The sequence below is a fragment of the Ctenopharyngodon idella genome, chromosome 3, assembly GCF_019924925.1.
Source record: "Ctenopharyngodon idella isolate HZGC_01 chromosome 3, HZGC01, whole genome shotgun sequence".
Classification (NCBI taxonomy): Eukaryota; Metazoa; Chordata; class Actinopteri; order Cypriniformes; family Xenocyprididae; genus Ctenopharyngodon; species Ctenopharyngodon idella.
This window is the reverse complement of record NC_067222.1, coordinates 27,167,181-27,187,781: the sequence shown is the minus strand read 5'-3', so window position 1 is coordinate 27,187,781 and position 20,601 is coordinate 27,167,181. Positions and strand designations below refer to the sequence as shown.

The following is a 20,601-nucleotide window of genomic DNA, read 5'->3' as shown; positions in this document are numbered from 1 at the left end:
AATGAGTCTCAGCCATCACAGCCTGAACGCCTGGCTCAGCCCGGCTAGATAATGGCTGATTTTTCTGCACAAAACCCATCACACTGTGGCTGAGGATGTTAGCCATCATCCTGACTTAGGATTTACATTAAGCAAGCCGGGATCGTAATGAAAAATAACACTAACAATGACCAAACCGGCTCCCTGCAATCCACCTCCATGTGACTTCATCAATCTTCCCTACACGTTCAGCACCTGCTGCAGTCCTGTCAACTTCCTGACACGGGGTGGAGGCAGCCAGTCCTTCCTTATTAGTCTGTCAGCGATGGTGATGCTCACATCGGGTGCACAGCCTGAAATGGAGCCCGGGCCTGTAGCTCAGCACCCTGCTACTGAAATACACCCAACCTGATCCTAAATGACAATGTGGCAAGCACTGCCACAGCTCATTTACTCAGACAACTCGGAGGGATCTAAACACGCCAAAAGTTGCGTCGCACCGCCTGAAGCTGCCGTGGTTTGTCGCAAACATCTGAAGGACGTGTTGTTTGTCATATGTATATGTATTTTCTTTTGTGTTTCGTCCTCTAAGTGGGACAACAAGGTGATATTAGTTGTTGTTTTGATCGAAAACGTCACAATACGCGCTGGCTTGTTTAACAAAACACATCTCCATCTTTGACTTTGTTTTCCTGTTGATGTGCGTTTGAGAGCTTGCCGTGTCATTAATAATTAAAAAAACATAATGGAAACAACCAACCATGTTCCCTTTTTACAGCAGAGTCAATTTGTTGTGGTGTGGTGGGAAGCAGTCTTCTTTTAGAAACACAATTCATGGGGAAGGATTTGAATTTGTGTTTGTCATATCTAACTGATAACGCCACAACAGAGCGCCGAGCGTGTATTGCAAATGAGCAAGTGGCAAAGCAAAATAAGTATTAAGGATTAGCCACTGACAAGTTTTTTTCTTTTTTTTTTTTTTCCCTTCAGGTGCATATGTAGCAGGCCCTTCTCATTAGTGCTGACATGTACCATGCCACACAATAACAGTTATTACACCCAGCTCACTTCTTTTGTCAGTTACTGAAGCTATAAAACGTCAGTGAAATTCTATCTAAACAGTAAAAGCTTGAAATAACCGTGAACTGTTTTCCAGCTCAGGGTATGATTAAATTTTCTTCACACCTTAAATGTTTTCTTCCTTATTCTGGGGTGGTTTCTATTGTTGTTGTGCTGTTATATAAAAACATAGATTGTGAAAAACGTTTAGCAGCGGTAATATTGCACGTTTAGGTCCGAGTAGAACAGGGCCAAATATTTTTTTTGTTCAAAATTTATTTACTTTCCAAAATTGTTCCTGATCTTATTATGCACTATTCTGTGTATGTTAATCTGAAGAAAAGACAAAAAACTCATAACTTTCATCAAAAATGTAATAACTTTCTCCGCCTCTGCTGATGTAACCAAGGCTGTGCGGGTGGGGAAAATAATATTCGCCAATAAAATCATGCCGCACCTGACACAATTTCAACAAATCCCAATGGATACTGTGAAGTCCCGCCTTAAATTTCTTACAGCTGGTTTCATTCAGAAATATTTCTTAAAGGGATAGTTCACCCAAAAATAAACATTTTGTCATCATTTTTTTTAACCCTAGTGTCGTTCCAAACCTGAATTACTTTGTTCTGTGGATCACAAAGGAAGACATTTAGAAAAAATTCTGTTTTAATCTTTTTTTTTATTTTAAGTACCGGTAATAATAATCGACTCCAATGTCATTTTGGACCCCGCTGACTTTCATTGTATAGGCAATATACAGTACAGTTGAATCATTATTCAAAATACCTTGTTTTGTGTTTCTAAGGGGGAAAAAGTCATACAGGTTAGGGTTTAAGAACAACACAAATAAATAATGACACAATTTTAATTTTTGGGTGAACATTTTTTTTTTATTTATAAATGTCAATAGATCTGATGTAGAAATATGTAGTAAATCATCATCCTAAACACTTTTCAGTTTTTCAGCATGGCAAAAATCAAAGCTTTCACTTAATTATTAATAGGCTAGTGTTATTTCTAATTGTTTAAATTAATTTGACATTAGATGTTCTCCGGTGTTCTCACAATGCAAAAGGAAAAAACACACGAGCTTTAGAAACCTTGTTGCTTCCCTCCACCCTCTCTCCCCCCTCTTTCTGCCCATCACAGACAGACCAATAACACAATGTACACAAGAAATCTGAGAGAGAGCCATCACTGACAAACAAAGAGATAAACGAGGTTTCTCTCTCTCAATATGCGGTCCCTGCTTATTTATTCAGTAAAGGCGAAGACAACAGACGCACTGCAAAGGGCAGCCATGCCTCATCACATGTCAAAGGCACAGTGACACGCAGCGAAATAAACACTACTATCTGCGATGAAACGCTGGCTGAATGCTCTTTTCTTTCTTTCTTTCTTTCCTTTTTTTTTTTTTTTGGGAAGATGCACTGGTTGACGGTCCAGTTTATATTTTGTACTCTGTAGCATCAAGAGAGTAAAAAACGGAGGAATGCAGGAGGAAAGGCCGAGAAGATGTCTATGGGTGGGGAGGGGGAAGAAATAGTCTTGCCTTCAGGCTATGAGTGGGGTGGAGAAGAGAAAGAGTAAAATGGAGCAAAGCAGTCTGCTGCCCTCTCCATAATACATGTCTGCCGGCTCCTCAGAAGCCCGTTTTAATTACGGCCCCTCGTGCAACATAGAAAAACATTGATTTTTATGACTCTGCTCTTTTAAAGTAACAAGGATGTGAAATCTTGCTATGGATTTGAGAGTCACTTTAGGTTGTAACGTGGTGCAAAGAGGGAGGGAAAAAGATTAAAGAGAAAGAACATGAATAATTCAACTTCTTCCCCCCCCTACTGTATATCTTTGCACTTTCTGCTTAGACCTTGGTCGGCCTGTCGGTTGAATATCAGTTGTATTTAACATTTAACAGCTGTTAATGAATTTACAATAAAGACCTTGCTGCTGATAGGAAGATAAGGCCAAAGTGATTTTAAAAGGAGCTTGTTGAACAATAAATTCAAACATTTGTGTGTGGTTTAATTAATTATTTAGTGCCTAACATTTGGCCTAGTGCACACAAATGTTCTTTTATGATTTAGATAAGCAGATACTCTCTTGTGTTGCCCTTATATGTTGTTGTTTTAGTTTGCTAAACCCTTTTTTGCCCTTTGTTTTTTGTGCAAGACTTCCTTTTCACTAGTAGTCAATGATATGGCTCATCCAGACGGATCGTGTTTCATTTCATTTCTTTATATTTTAACAGGCTTCTCAGTCATTTGGTAGAGCACATTTTGAGGATGTATCTTTTTTGTGGGTGCTGTATGTTAAGCACAAAAATCATTACTTATCACTGCAGTTTACAAAAATACACAGTTTTCACCAGCATTGTTTCAGGATGCAAGCAGTGAAAATCAATCATAACGGGGGATTATGTTTGTGATTTTTTTCAATAGCAAGCATATTTTTTGATGCAATAGTTTTAGAGGGCTTCTGGATCAAATACATAGTAAAATAGCAAAATATTTTTTGGAAAACATAAACCAAATGGTTCTTAGGTTTACATTGTTCGTAGTAGGAGTGCACTTTCAATTCTGCATTGATATCAGTGAAATATTTATTTATCACACTTTTGAAACATAAAATCTCACATATCAAACATGTTTTTGAAAGCAGTGGTGTATATAGCAAATTTTCACTTTTTTTTTTCTTTATAACTATCGTATACTTGTAATTGTCGACTGTGTTTTGACAGAACCTATGGTTACCATGGTAATTTTTTAAGTTAAAGCACATATGTAAACATTTGTGTTTTACAGAGATTGTCATGCTTTTTTTTGTATGCTAATGTGCTTTTATACATATCTATTTTTAATACATACATTTTTGTACTGCTAAGTGCACACCACTACAGGTTTCTCCCACATACACATTTCCTGATTAAGTTTATTCACTTTTTCTTTAATTATATACATGATTTCTTTAAATATATACATGAGTAATTGCGAATGATACATTTATTTTTAACCTTAATGGACATCTCAACTGTTAAAGGCTCATAATAATAATAGTATACTGTTGGGTCTGTTTTTTTTTTTTTTTTAAATAAAAAAATTAAATTTTGTAATAATTAACCCAATTGAACCACAAAGTGCAAGGAAATATATTGTTATATATTTTTTTCTAGGTATACCAATTAAATGGATTAAATATTTACATGTTTTAAACTAGAAAACCAAATGAGCTCAATAAAAATCTCACCCATTGATATCACAGTCAAATGTTTTATTTGTTAATAGTGGAATGGTAAAATGTGTTGTAAGTGATATAAATTCAGTAAAGGTATTAGGTTGGACAGGTCTTCTTTAAAGCACAAAGCATTACAGGCTGATATGAAATGATTTTAATGGAACACAGATGTGATGGCAGATTGTTTACGTGCTGAGAGTGCGCGCGCTTTATGTGGCGCCATAATAATAAATTATAAGGACAATTCAGTTTCACGCAAGAGAAAAAATGGAGAGATTCCCCCACCCCCGTTAAAAATGAATGTGTGATTTAGGATTGGCCCCCGCCCCGCATCTCTTCGCCTCGGAGATTCAGATGCTGCTCAATGAAACAGACGGTGCGCCCGGACTCCTCTGACAGCGAATGGAAAACAGACCCTCTTCAACTTCACTACGTCCAGTCACCAACTCTCGTACCTCTTGCCCGTGATTGAGTTTATTTACAAAAGAGAAACGTGCTGAATAGACTTTCGTGTGAATTTACAAGGGTTTTACTGAAATCATAAGGGACAAGAACAGACACGCGCTGTGTTTTCGCTCACCACCGGGACCCTCGTGCTCGCACATCCACATTCGCTTATAGCCGGTTATTCTGCCGCGTTTGCGCACACTCCGTGGCTGCTTCAAGACTTCATAACCGCAGCCGATTCTGCTAAAGCAGTCTTAACGAACCCGTGAAACTCAGCGGACAGGACAGGACGAGCGGACGCAAACACGATGCAGCATCCCTTGACGGGCGGAACGTGCGTCGCCCTGCCGAACGTGGACATGTGTCCGCAGCTCTCCTGTGCCTTGACTTTCATGTACTTACAGCAGGTGAGTGAGTGAGCGCGCGCGCGCGCCGACGTTCCTCTCCGAACCCGCGGAATCCAGTGCGAATATGCGAAAAGCGGTTTGTGGCAAGCCGTTTTAACAAGTATTCCTTAGAACGAATGTATTTCCATGTTACGAGTACCTATTTTTTTAGTTACTACTAAGTAATAGTGGCCATTTTCTTTTTCAGTTTCACTAACTGTTCATTAGATGCTACTTACACTATAGTACTTCTTCATTAGGCACTAGTACTTCCTTTGCTGAAGTTACTATCCCAATAGTAACTATTCAAGTAGTAGGCCTATATATTGCAGTCACTGGTACTATTTATTAAGACACTAGTATATATTCAGGTGTTTTTTAAGTGAACTTTAAAGTAGCTATTTCAACTATTCATTATGTATGACAAGTGAAAAAGCAACTGTAACTATTGAGGGTATGTTAGTCTATGATAAGATATGTTAGTCATAAAAATTGGCATAGTTTCTCATAAGCAGGTAGGCTAGATACTAGTAACTAAAAAGACTAGTGGAAAACTGGAATGCATACTAGCCACTATTAGAGATAGTATTGACTTGTGAAACTAAAAAAGTTACTAGTTACAACTGGGTCTCTTAATACTAAATAAATAAGTGCTAGTAACATAATACTAGGTACTGAGTAGTGAATGTTAAAGTGGCTTGCCACAGGCAGTGTGTGTGCGTGTGAGTGTGCGCCCAAGTGTAAGTGGAACACATAAGAAAGTGGACAGTGTGGTAAGAGAGGGATTTTGTCTACTAGTCTGAGTGCGTGTTGGCGTTCTGGTCGTGCATCTTTTGAGAATCATTTGTCGCTATTTAAGTTTGTGCTTGATCAATTTAAATAAATAATCTGCCATGTCATCCAATTTGAATAAGCCATAAAAGCAGTCTATATATAACCACGCATCGTAAGGTATTTTAAAAGAGTGCGAGCTGATTTTTCACTTCTCAGGTTGAGGTAAAACACTTCATGTGGTTTTACTGTGTGATAAACAATTCTGCTGACTCTTATAACTTTGCTACATGATATCCTCATGTGCTCAGCATATTGTGTGTGCACGCGTTTTGCTTGCCTTTAGTTCTACATGTACAATTCTCTTAATGTTTTTTTTTTTTTTAATAGTTACACTTATTAGATCATATTTAAATCTCTTTTATGATTAACTTGGATCATACTGCAATTTTTTAAAAAACAGATTTTTAATTTAGAGTCGTTAATGTGCTAGACTGCACCCTTGGGCATCTTTTCATCCCCTGATTATCTGATACACTTGATTGTCATCAGTGTCTTTTCCAAACAGTGAATCAGCTCCTAAAGTGATGACAATTCAAGGGGATTTATCAAATCAAAAGTTAATCTATGGTATTGATCAGTCATCAGATCCTATGTGCCATTGCATGTCTCTCTCCAGGCTCGACGTGACTGAGATCAGTGATCTCATTTAACTTTCATCTGTCGCACCGAGCCACCATTAACCTTCAGTGACACCTCTAACCTTTGTCTTATCCAATAGAAATTGCATTCCATGTCAGTTTAATTGCAAATACATCTGAGTGATAAATATATTTTTTTTCTAACAGAGACAGCTTTTATTTCTCTAATCAAGGCAGAGTATGTCAGTCATTCATTTCTATGGGAGAACAAATGCTGTTTTAAATGTATGATGCTTCAGTACCACGTTGCATAAAGTGAACATTTCTATATTCTTAATTGATTGTCGATTTTAATATTTTCTTGTTATTATCAAAGTTGGTTTGGATTTTATAAAGCAATTCATTTTTTAGTTTTAATTTTAGGTTGTTGGGTTTTTTTGGGTTTTTTTTTTTTTTGCATTTTGCATTTTCTTTTCTTTTTAGCTGGGATGTGTGTTCATCATAACATAGAGGTTGATTTACTTGATCTTTTTGATTCTCAAATATTTATGTGCCTGCACAAGCGTTTCTGTTTTTGCGTGGCGCGCGCACGCGTTCACGTGTGTTGAGTGAACTGGGAATCTGGGTCTTTGAGACTATTTATAGCCGAGATGCAAGACATTTTGAATACATCTCACTACAGCTGGGGTCTCATTCAGGACTAGGCACAGACGACGCGACTATGCTTTATTTATTTATTTATTTTTCCTCTATTTGATTTCTTTACATGTGGGTCACGTGTACCTAGCATGCGGAACAATGTCGTCTAGGAATAGCTTATGTTTGGCTGTGCATCAGCAGGGCCTCTAAGTTGGAGTGCATAAGGAATGTTAGCATCCATTGGTAGAATTATTTTCATCTACGCAAACTAATTACTTCAATAAAATAGGAGCGTCTCTTAGCGACAGCTTCATGTCGAACAGAGACGTTTAATTATTTGCTTCTATTAAAAGTCCCAGCAGTCAGTGCATATGTTATCCCTATGTAAATGTGTGATTTTTCAAGCACGTTTTACTGATGCTATTTGTTTGCGTTCACCCTCAGGACTAGGGTGTTTTGTACAGTGCTTGTGTCAGTAGCGGGGCAGGTTTAAGCAGCTGCCAGTTAGACCTCACCTGACCCTTAAAGCCGGGGGCGTCTTGCACCCGCTCCTATCTCCCTCCTGCCGCAGGACCCCGGACTGACCTGGAGTGGGCGGTGTGGGAGGTGTGGTCGCCTGGTCTTCACGGCTAAAATCAATCCGGCCCAAAGTCACATGGCTATTGCTTTCTTTCAGCAGACCTTTTACGGCCCCCATCTCTCTCTCTCTCTGCTGCTCCCATCTGTGCTGACTATGCGTAACTGCTCCTCTCTCTTTCCTTCCCATTACATCTGCTCAGTGCTGTTCATTTATTTAAGTACCCAACGCACCCATACACCATCACGCCTCCTGGACACTTCTGCTTTTCACTGTTTCTTTCTCAAAAGGCTCATGCATCAAAGTAATAAAAATAAAAACCAGGATAACGACCAGGTGACGTTATATAGCAGTCTATTTCTTTGCGTAGTATGACGCAAAACAGTTTTTTATTTAGTATGTAATATATGTATGTATCTTTGTGTGTATAATACACACACACACACAATCTAATTGGTATCGCTTTACAATAAGGTCTCATTTGTTAAAATTAGTTAATGTATTAACTGACATGAACTAACAATGAGCAATATACAGTCAAACCAAAAATTATTCAGACATTTTTGATATATTTTTACTAGTGGGTACAGGACACTATAGTTCATTTATGTAAGTGAGGATAACAAAATAAAGTAAACTGTGACATATTATACCCAAAAATTCTTCAGTGGACTACCAGTAAAATTGATAAAAAATTTGGAACCAAAAATTATACAGACACTTTGACCTGACCATGTTTTGCTTAAGTGTTATCTGACATAATTAAGATTAATTTTTTCTGACACAGTTTAACTCTGAGATCTTGTCATATTTTATTAGCATTTTTTTAAACTATAGTGAATAAACTGTATTAATGAATGAAATGTTCAAGGTATCTGAATAAATTTTGGTTTGACTGTATTTGTTACAGTATTTATTAATCTTTGTTAATGTTAATTAATAAAAATACAGCTATTAATTGTTCGTTCATCTTAGTTCACAGTGCATTATTGTTAACAAATACAACTTTTGATTTGAATAATGTATTAGTAAATACTGAAATTAACATAAACTAAGATTAATAAATGCTATAGACGTATTGTTCGTTCTTAGTTCATGTTAACTAATGAAACCTTATTGTAAAGTGTTACCATTTAAATATATATATATATATATATTTTTTTTTTTTACTATACATTTTAATTAATTGGATAGAGTACTGTTAGTTGACATTCTATACTAAACACTGTATAAAACGTAAATGCTATAATAAATTAAAATGTACTTTTAAATCTTTTATAACCTTAGACTAAATCGAATGTTTGTACTTTTAATTTAATTATACATTAAATAGTTCATTATATGGCCATACTGTAACTAAAATGGTAAAACCCTTAAAAAAAACAAACAGAACACCTGTTACAGAACCTTTTTCATGTTCATAAAAAACTGTAGCCTGTAGTTTTTATTTTAAAAAGGTCCATGCACATGTTATGTGTCAACTACCTATTAAAAAGCAAGGCTTGCATCAATTATAAAAGTGCTTCTTTATTTCTTTAATGGGTGTTTTGGCTTCAGCATTTATTTATTTATTTTTATTATTATTATTTTTTCAATCTCATCAAAAGAGTAGTGTTTAGATTTGATTTAAATTCAGATTCAGATCAAATAATGGTTAATTTCATTATTTCATTTTTAAAATATTAATGTTGGAAATGCAGTTTTTTTCCCCCTAGGTTAGAATGTGCTTAAAGTGATTAATACATAATTTCAAAAGTATTTTAAGTGTCAAAAAAAAGGAGATGATTAAGAGCTCTTGTCTGAGAGTGAACCTGTCCTTTCATTGTGCTGGGGAAGGTTTCTGAAAGGGCAAATATGCAAAGAATGATATGTGCATGTTCAAACAAAGACAGTGAATTTAACATTTAACCTTCAGTTTGAAAACCACCTCCGCCGTAGACTGTGTTTTTTTTTTTGTTTTTTTTTGGAATGTTTTATTTTCAGGGCTAATTTCTGATCTCAATCAAGGTGCTTTAAAAGATAACCCGAAAGTTTAATTTGTATTGCGTGGCATTGAAATCTATATCCTTGGCTCTTTGTGTAGCGCTTCATTTATTCCATCCCTTTCCCATCTCGCAGCCCTCAGCGAGTCGCTGAAATGAGAGATTGGTCATGTCATCAAGTCCTGATGAGTTTTCAAACCCTTCAGTAAGCATTGACAGGCAGGTAAAGGCCAGGGCTATTGCGCTTGTCATGGGCCATGACTCTAAATGATCACATCCTTTTGTCTGCTCTGTTTGCATGCTCTTAGTGGAAGTTGGTTATTGCTTGAATGCAAACAAGAGGGTAGTGAATGTCCTAGGTCATGTGTGCGTGTTGTGCACCGGTGCATGGCCCTCTGGGAGAGAGAGATATAGAGCAAAAGGCAGAGGAAGAATGAGGTGGGAGATTGCTGAGGGACGAGAGAGAGAGAGAGGCAACGCAACGCGTGTATGGAAATGGGGGCGGAGACCATCTGCCGGGCCTTGCTGGGCACATGTGTTCCTGTTTGTGTGTTGTGTGTAGAAGAGTGATTAGTCTCTCACATTCATAATAATGTCTGTTTGGTTTTGCAGCTGTTGCACAATTTACCAATCCTGTCCATACCCCCCTTTTTTAGCGTCTCTGCATTGCGAAGGCACCCTCTGTTCTCTGAGCATTTTACAGTTCAGTTGAAGCATCTTTAAAGTGGCAGCGGTTTTGTTTTATTTCTGGAAGACTGTTGCGTGTGATGTAGTGTTTTCAGAAGGATTGTCATAATACATGTTGTTGTTGTCATAAAATTGTTCTGTGGTCAGCCCTCGTCCCTGTTGACTGATGTTTAAAAAAATACCAGATGTGAAAATTGACAGTTTTTAGAAAATCACTTTGAGTATTTAGCAGTTTTAAGGGTGCAGTTATCAAATAAATTATAATGAACATTAATGTGAGAATGTCAATATATTTTATGTAGAGAAATCAATCAATGTCAGTTAATCAATGCGCAATCGACCTATTTCTATTTAGTTGTTTAATGATATGGAAAACTTTGGCGTTTGCATCAAGGCCGTAACCATGTTTTAAACATGGTGGGACAATTTTGGCGGCAGGGCAGGGGTGTGTGGGGGTGGTGATGGCGATGCTGACACAAATATAAAGGTCTTTTTTTAAGAATTAATGGAATAATGGACCTTAAGGGAATAAAGTCTCTTACACTCAATTACGAAATAAATGTGATATTGGCTATTTTAAATTCAAAACAGAATTTGACAAAACTCGAATAGTTTGCATCACTGGATATTATTTTCATTTCTGTCATAAAAATGTAATGTTTAGCTACTTACATCTTACCTTTCACTGTTAAAACTAAACGCTTGGCCTCTGTGAACAGTAAAGCCTGCCTTCTTTGATTTGATTAGCCATCTCAAGCAATTTGAGTGCTGTTTGACTGTTTGAAGCCGACCATCATATAAAAATTAACTTTTGAAACTTTTTGTCATCCTAATATTAAACAGAGTGGTGCACAATGGAGTGCAGCAGAGCAGCATCAAGAATATTAAATATTGGGCTGGGATAATTTGACCATATTCAATTATTAGGGGGGACTTGTCTCTGTCAATGTCTATAGCGGTTACAACCCTGTTTCACATTGTTTTTTCTGTATATCTCGCTTTTTTTTTTTTTCTCTTTTCAGTATCTCATGTCATGAGTGCCTCATTTTTTACGATGTCATGTCAAGTAGTTCAGTTGTGCCTTGAGGCTGCTGATGTCTGTAGTAGCAGCTGGGACTGCAGACTCACAGAACTGCTTTCATGATAGAAAAATGTTGTATTACTGATTTATGTACAAGTGATTTAAAAAAAAATTTTTTTTTTTAGTTAATATCAATAAATCAACGTTACATTGACAGCACATTTTATACATATATATATATATCTGAGCAAACGTAAAATTGACATTTAATTCTAAGATACCATGGAATTTCTATGATTTCTATGGCTCATGGATATTAAAAAGGTAATGTGACAGGACAGTCTAGGAAGACTACTTTGCAATCTCAGCTTTAGCTAATTAATATTCATGAGCTTAGTATAGTGATGTCATTATCCTCTCAGTCTGTGGTCAGCTCAAAAGTAGTCTGTTCTCATTCTACACTTAGAAGCTGCATCTACATTTCTATGTACTGACAAACAATAACACCTAAACCTGCATATACGACTGTAGAGCAAGACGGAAAGATGCGATAGACTGATTAAAGCGAGGCAGGAAAGCGTCGAGAACAGAAGCAGACGGAGAAAAGATTGAGCCGAAGCCCCGTAATGCGCTCGCTTTCGTGTTTGTCTTCTGGCTGCCTGAAAGTAATTATCCAGCTGCTGAGCGGCCAGACTCGAGCGATGTTTTATGAGCTTCTGTGTTTAACACATCCAAATGAACAAATGTCAGCTCCCGTCGTGCTGGTTAACTCTGTCCAGCAGGGCCTTCACTCAGCTGTGACAGGCCTTGCTTAATGTGAGCGCTCCCTGCTTATGGTCAGTCAGCAGAGGCAGCGAGACCGGAGCCCGATACGGGGAGGAGGTGGAGTTGGCATGTTGAGGGCTTGCTGTAGATTACGGCCACTGTAATTGCTCTGAAATGGAACTGCATCCCAGCCAGCAGGCAGCTCATTAGAAACAAACCCCAACATATCAAGTGAACCTCAGGGAGCTGTGGAGAAAAAAAGAAAAGGAAAAAAGGCAAAGAAAAGCAAGGAAAAAACCTGCATCACCAGCCTCCACATCTACAGCTGTGTCTGTTCAGCTCCTAAAACAGTTGTTTAATTATTTGGATCGGCGGGAAAAACTGGGACAGGTTTTTTCACGGGGAAGGAGAGAGGGGGAGGGGCTGCGGTCTTATTAATGTTAATCAATATTTAATCAGATGCACGAATGTGGCGCAAATAACAATATCAGGAAACCTCAGTGTTTTGCGCTGTACGTATCGCTCTTTCCGTCGGAAAAGTGAAGCCGGTCGGTGTTAATTGTGCGCCGGAGAGAGTCTCCCGAGAAATGCTGTCAGCGCAAGGTTCTCGTCTCACTCACTCACGTCTGATTGACTGTATCCCGGAGCTGCTGGCTTGCGTCGGGCTCCTCCCTGGCCAAGGGCGTGAATACGGCCTGTTCTGCTCGTCCGGTAATTAGACAGGGAGCGATCGCTCCACTGCAGTGCCTGCCCAACCTCAAGCGCGCTGTACCGGCCTCCAGCTGAGCGAGATCTCTGCGTTTTGATCTCAGCCGCTTCTTATATTTGCTGATCTCACAAACGTATGCAGGGGGTGATAAATTAGTTAGTCAGGCTGCGATTTCTAATGAGGACGCATCATAAAACGCAGCGCCACACTCCACTTCAAGCCACAGAGGAGAAGTGGCTGATATTCTCCACTTATCTTATTATTTGCTACTATTTGTCCCTTTAGTGCTTTCTGACTTGATTTGTTCCGCAAGCAACCCTGAGCAGTGCAGAAAGCTGAGTGTTTTGACATATATTGGAGGTTATAAAAGACTGAAGGATGGGTGAAGATATCCGGGCACGGCTTACTGATGATTCGTCATGTGTGCACGTGGCCCTTTAAGGCAAGTCGGTTCACACGGCGGCCATATTGGTAATGCCCCCCAGCAGCTATTTTGTTTGTCGGTAATAGAGTGCTGCAGTGATGACGTATTTTCCTAGGCCAAAACCCGAAAATGAGTTAGCATTTTAGCACTTCCAGTTCCATCATTCTCTAGGTATAATGTCTTTTGCATGATGTGTTTTTCATTAAATGTCTGAAATAAGGTCTGTGGTTAACACAAGTTTAGGATATCTTCATGCGAACAAGTAGCTAAATGGGACTGCAAAGGTTGTCGCCGAAAAGGAAAAACTTTCACAGTCTCATTGCGCTTAGAATCGCACTTTTGCAAACTATTCTAAATCAAACTTCCAGGGGAAATGTGTTAATTTTAATGTGTCATTTTGGTAACACATTATTTAACAGTGCCTTAGTTACACGTTACTACATGTACTTACTATAGTAATACAGTAAATTATGCATAGTTACAAGTAACTAACCTTAAACCAAACCCTAACTCTAACTCTATAGTAAGTACATGTATTTAATTAGTAGTACTCAGTACTTATTTGAGTAATTACAATGTAACTACGGCACTGTAAAATAAAGTGTAACCGTAATTTTAAATAAATACTAAGAGTTGTCGGAAGCTTAGTGAAAGTGTTGATGAAGTCACACAACTGTGGTGTAGTTTGTTTATAGTCTACCTTCAGCTTTTTTATTCTGGCGATTGTATTTAGGCTTCAGAATTCATAAAAGTTGTTTTCATTTTTTGAAGATTGTCATGTTGAATGAAACATGTAAAAATCAAAAGCTTTTGTAGCTCACAGAGGTCGTTTTCTGCAGTTATGAAAGCCAAAAGAAAAGATCCTATTGGGTTTTTGCTAAGGTGATGGTAACTTCCGGGTTGGCCTGCAAAAATACATCACTTCAGCACTCTATCTGCACACAAGTACAGCTCTTGTGTATTTGAATGGGGAAATAATGAGGTGTTGTAAACATTGTTTAAATCATAAATTAACTGTAAACTATATTTTGTCAGGCCAGTCCAGCTAATGTGCATGCATTTTGTAGGCTTTTTATTAATAAAAAAAAGTGATTGGCTATTTTTAACTGTTTTATTGAGTCACTATAGTTTGCTTTGTGATTTTTCCCATTTGTTTTAATGTGAGTGATCTGTCCTCTCACACTTATGCTGTCTCTGTTGTAACTCCGTAATATAGAGAGCCTAATTCTTGTTTGGATTTTATTTCATAAACCCTGGTCATGTGATACACTCATAGCTCGTGATGTGCTTTATTTGAGGTGACTGGAACGAGTGCAGAAGTTAATGTAAATGAAATAGATGGGGAGGAAAAGATAGTGTGTGGATATTAGTAATTTGAGAAGGGAGGTTGTAACATGGCAGCTTGGATTAATTAATGCCCTGCTTGAGGGGAGGGAGAAGTCAGGAAGGCAAGCATGGGCGAAACCATTTTAGAGTCCTCTGCACCTTTCTTAACACTACAAAGAAAAAACACATTTTTGTTTGCATCTGTACTATGAAGAATGCCAGTGGAAATATCTTTTTTTTTTAATTCATATATGTGATATTTAACTATGGCAGTTTGTAAACAATCTTCCAAGACACAATCTGAGACCTTTTCTGTGCGTCAGATTGATGAAGAGTCATGTTTGGCTCTGCTTTATTAGCGAGTCTGTCTTTTCAATTAAATTATATTTTGTTGGCCCCTCAGAGTTTTTGTCTTTTCACCAGCTTGCCTTTTGTGGGGTGTTTGTCTCAGAACTATCAATTCATATTCATATGCAAACATTAGTATTCTATTTAAGCTGTCCCAGAATGCACTGTGCGTCTGGTTTATTCAAGAGCAAGATGAATGTGCTGAGAGGAAAAACACTCCAAAGTCATTGATATCGGTGCATTATTTTGACATTGTTATGTGACAGTTTTATCTGAAACATTATGCCATTAGTTATTAATGCAATACAGCTAGATTTTATAAATATTTTGATTATATTTATATATAAAAATATATACATTTTTTTTTTTTAATTATTTTATATATAAATATAAAATATCTAATTGGCATTTTATTGGATAAAATCTATTTCATATTTCATATATTGGTCCTGCCCTGTGACAGTCTATGGCCAGTGATAACTTAAAGCCATCACAAGCATTTGAACGGTGCTGACAGTTATGTCGTCAATCAAATGGCGTTCATGGCAGACATTTCACCAGGTGTCCATGGCAACTCATTTCCCTGTCTGGTACGGGATGAGCAGTCCGGCTTTAGGCAGTGGACAGGTTCATCCTCCACAGGGCCCACCCACAGAGCCGCAGATCAATATCTGCAGACAGCGGTGCAACAATAGAGAGGCCTTATCACAGGCCCCAGCAAGGGCCCTCAATTGGCTTCTCCATTTTGAACTTCAGGCCTTTGATATTCAAACACAGCACACTGAATAATTGAAGAATCGGCGTCATTACAAGACTCTAAGCTTTTCCCCCTCGAGTACAGGAAGTGCCAGCCCAGGCACGGTGTGGGTCGCGATTGTTAGACTAATTCCACCTAAAATGACAGAGAATCCAGTATTAAGTCTACCCTATTAAAAGGCAGAAAAATACAATTAGGTTCTTTTTCGGGATTGTTCTGGAGATCTGGTGGTGACCTAATTATTTTGTTTTGCATCTTTGTGTTGCACAACAGAAAACCCACTCAAAGGAGAGGGAAGGAAAGAGCAAAGGGAAAAAAACCAGTGTGCACGCTCCCTCTATTCAACCTCATTATGTCTACTGGCATTTTAACTCCTTTTGATGATTAAGTGAGAAGAGAGGCAACGGGCTACATGTTGTCTTCTCACTTCTGACACCATCTCTCTGCACTCTGCTTTTCCTCTTTGTTTCTTTACAAAATGTGCTTTGCTGGAGAAGGAGAGAGCGCTTTAATGTCGGATTCCCAAACGCACTAAATCCTTTATTTTATCTGGGTCAAAACCGCCTCAAGAGCCTCATCAAAGGCCGAAAGGGTACGGAGGTGCTGCCTGAGACAAAGCCGGGGTGGAAGGCTTTAAATAATTTTGCCTTCCCTTGTATTTTTTCCCCCCTCGCTCTGCCTGAAATAGCAGCTGCGGTGTTCACGTTTTTGTTATTTGGGTGCGCCTCTGGACATCATCTCCTTCTTTCCTTTCATCCTTCTTTTTTTCCTCTCTCCATGTAGTTGTGTAAGGCCAGCTAAATGAGGACAGTAGAGTCCGTCTCCGGCTGTCGTGCTGAGAAACGCAGGGAGATCTAAAGAAACGGCCACTGCAGGAATCCTTGTCACACTAGTCCAGCTTAATGGAGGGGCCAGGTGCGGCCCAGATGATGCCAGGGGCCCCGTGACCGTGAAGGAAACAGGGTCGTGTGCCGTTCAGAATCGAATAGAGAACGCCTTTTAAATTCCAATTAAATAGCTGAATTGGAATTGAGGTAGCAAATAGGGTACAGAATTGAAATTTGAATGCAAGGAAGTTGAATTAGGGTTAATTAAATGTCTTTTTTTTACTATAAAAGCAAATTTTGTTGAAACAAATTACAACTTGAAATGTTGATTTGACTAAGCCTTATTTGAAAGGTTTTTTTTTTTTTAAGCTTTGAATTTTGAAGGTTAATTGTATGGATGGATGGTCATGATAGATAGTAGATGAATGGATGGATGGATAGTTACCTATTTGTATTTAGTTTGTATTTAATAATAGGCAATCATTTATATTGAATATATCATTATTCTTATTATTTACCATGTTTTAAGGTATTTTTTTATATTTAATATATTGTTTACTTCTCCAGGGTGGAAGAACACTAAATTTCTTACACTCTAAAATTTAAAAATTTAGCCCAGTGGCTGGGTTTGTCCATATTTGACCCAAATTTGGGTTGAAACAACCCCACATTTTAACCACTGGGTTAAAATTTTAATTTAAAAATGTAGCCCAACGGCTGGGTTTGTCCAAATTTGACCCAAATTTGAAACAACCCAGCATTTTTTTTTTTTTTTGGAAAGTTCTTTTCCTGTCATTATCATTCAATTTCCTGTAGGGTGTGGCCAATTGAAAGGGACCCAGTCTATTAATTCTGAAAATTCTGGAAAGGAAATACAAGGTGACACTGCAGAAAAAAAAAAAGTGAATGTTTGTGTCCAGGTCGCAGAGGTGCGTGAGTAAGATATTACGCATGACTGTGTCCACAAGATGTAGTGCTACACAACGACAGCTGTGCCATTGTCTCTTCTGTTTGCACATGAGCCATGCGGTATAGGATTATATACGCAGCACTACTGAGGGGAAAGAGAATAATAGCCCGATATGAAAGGAAGAGTCCCTTATGGCTAACCGCAGCAGCTGGACAGCAGGCCAACAGCAACCTGGAAAAAACATATGCATTTGATAAGTAGCCATGTTGACTTTTCTAGAGGATATGCAGTGGGCGGCTTGGTAAATGTTTTGTGAGAGGCCACAATTCTGGACTTTTCTCTGTGTGTCTCCACAAAGAAGCACAGACCTTTTTTTAATTGTGTCGTGCTGAAGGTTTCTGCCAAAATACGAGCTCGCAAATAAGCAGCTGTAAAGAAAAAGAAGCTTTTTGTACATCAAGAGGTTCGCTGCTTCTATCTCAGTTACGTAATTTCCTCAAGGACGTCGCAGCGGCTCTCCAGCCAAGACCGCAGCCTGGTCAGTTCCTGCTGCTGTTCTCCCCGCTCCCTCCTGCAGCCATTGGACTGATCACTCCTGTAAACACTCTGCTACTGTAAATTGATCCCAGCGTGGGCTTATCAGAGGTAGCTAGCCTGCAGGTCTGTGACTCGGAAAAGCAGAAAAACGTATTAACATTTAACACATTCTCCCTATCCGACGGCAGATAGCAACAGCATGTCAAAACCCATCTTCTTGACATCATTGTGGTGAGGCCGGGGCAATGATCTGAGAATTGTTCGCTAACACAGGGGCCTCCGTCTCTTGAAATGTTTTAAGAAGAGGGGTAGAGGTGGTGTTAGGGGAGAAAAAATGTTGTTGTACATGAAATGTCAAGAAAAGGTAACTGCAATGAGGGCTGGTTAGGAAAAAGGTGGGAGAGGAGAAACAGGTGCGGGGCACGGTAGGTGTCTAAAGCCCTGGATCACAATGCGGCACATGCTACGCAATTCACAATTCATTGGTTAATGGCTAGTGTATCTGTCTGAAAGCAAAGGAAAAACCTACAAAACAAACAAGAGCACTGCGGTCCCCATAGATGCACTAATTTCCTATGAAAATAATGAACGCCTGCTATACAGTATGTGTAGAGAATGAAATTTTGATGAGAACCCAGTTAGGAAAGAGGTCATTACTGTGTTACATTTCCTTGTTTATCTATTTAGAGATACAGAGAAGCAGAATAAAGCTTCTCTCCTCGGGTTAGGTCATTTAACAAAGCCTATTGCGTTTATCATTGGAAATAATAATTATCTGGTATTTACCCTTGTGAAATTACCTACTCGGGCAGAAGAGAAGAGAAGTGCAGCGTTTGAGCCGAGAGCGTGAGGCTGAGAGAAACTGAATACCTTTAAATGCTGGATCTGATAGCGGTAAACAAATTGATTTTGGCTCAGTGGGTAGTCATAGGAAACTTATCTGATGTGCAAAATCCAGGCGTGAGACTTAATTCGACTCACCTCTTCATGACGAACAAAGCATCTTGACGAGGGAGCCATCCGTTTCACCTCCGTCAAAGCGCGCGGATGCGTTATGACGTTTGCTCGAATAAGATTCATGACGACCTTGGGAGCGATTACCATCGGCTCGTATGCATGCGGAAAGCGAGTTTTAAAAGTTGATATTCCGCCGCGAATTTGCATGATGAATCCCAGGTCATTAATATCACATTTGATGAAGTGCCAGATTTAGTCGGGGAGACCTTTTAAAGATGCCAAAATGCAACCCAGGAGAATCTCGTGTGGCTGGGGCTAAAAGGGCCGGCGGTGCTGCATACCAAGGCTGTAAATTATTTGCATCCCCATAATGCGACACCGCACCTTCACCTCCATCGCCTGTAGCCCCTCGGGCCACACGCTGTGTGTGAGTAAGCGTATAGGCTCTTAAAGTATCAGACCAGCTGTCATGAAGGAAGAATTTATGACTCTGAGATAGGCTTATGGATAGCTGTTACAAGTCTTTGATTATGAGTTATTAGATTATTTGTTTACTTGACCTTTTCAAGGGGATTCATACAGCTAGTACAAGCAAATCTCTTCTGAGGGCTCTGAACAACCATGTAGCACAAAATACACAACAGAAAAATGTTTTTGAGGGTTGTTTTTGAGTCTGAATTTGAATTGACCACACCCTACAGGAAGATTGGAATTAGAATTTTGAATATCTATCGATCTATCAATCGATCTGTATGTCGCTCATTCTCAATCTAGTTTTATCGTTATATCTGTCTTTGATTCTATCTGTAGGTTTATCGGCCTATAAACCTGTTTTCAGTTGTTTCTATTTTAGCTCCTAAATTTCACATTCAAACTGCAATTCTATGCCCTGTTTGCTGCCTCATTTCAAGAAATTGCATTGGAATTTAAAAGGCATTATCAATTCATTATCAGTTCATTCATTGACTCGAACACTACCATGAAGCTAGTCTCAGCCTCAGACGTCACGCCCACGGACCGTTGGCTGAACGTCTGATGCATATGGCACACTTATCTGGAAACACTTCAGGAGTATCGAAGTCATCATCTGGTTGGTTGAATTCTACAGGATGTCCGGGAGATGTGTGCGTTGCGTTCTTTAATGATCAACTTGGGAACAAATGCCGTGACACCAAACCCTCTCGTAGAAGAAGAACGCCACCATGTTTACAGCTGTGACAACGAGCGCTTATCAGGATCAAATAAACGCTGGATTTTCAAAAGTATGTGAAGTTCGCGGCTCCATTGTTGCAGTAAACTTGAACAACGTTCTTGAATTAATAATTTATAGATGTACGCCGGCCTGTTATTGTTGGTATATCGACTTTCATTTTCATGCCCCTAAACATGATGTGGAACAAAACGAACTCTGATTGGTTGCTTTACATGTCAGTCAAACGTCCTCTTGGGCGGTCCTTAGCCAAAGAAAGCTGCGATAGAGTCCAGACCTTCTGCTGTCAGTCTGAAGGTCTGGTTACGCGAGACTACCGTGAAGCTAGTCACTCTCAGTGGTACACAATAGATTCGCAAAAGCCCACTCATGAGAAACTTTGTCATAATGAAGAAGAAGAGGGGTCAC

At 38.8% G+C, this 20,601-nt stretch overlaps 1 protein-coding gene across 7 annotated transcripts in view; it reads left to right on the top strand.

Moving 5' to 3' along the window:
* rbfox1 (RNA binding fox-1 homolog 1) overlaps positions 1-20,601 on the top strand; it is a 285,471-nt gene that overhangs the window by 144,682 nt on the left and 120,188 nt on the right. The window contains exon 1 of one of the 7 annotated variants that reach the window (XM_051886613.1): positions 4,637-5,126. The exons of 4 other annotated variants lie outside the window; for them this stretch is intronic. In XM_051886613.1, coding sequence (XP_051742573.1) covers positions 5,028-5,126 — 99 coding nt within the window. In that variant the 5' untranslated portion in view covers positions 4,637-5,027. Of the gene's footprint in view, positions 1-4,636; positions 5,127-20,601 lie in introns of those variants that run through there. 2 more of the 7 variants (XM_051886617.1, XM_051886612.1) reach the window with 2 other exon arrangements.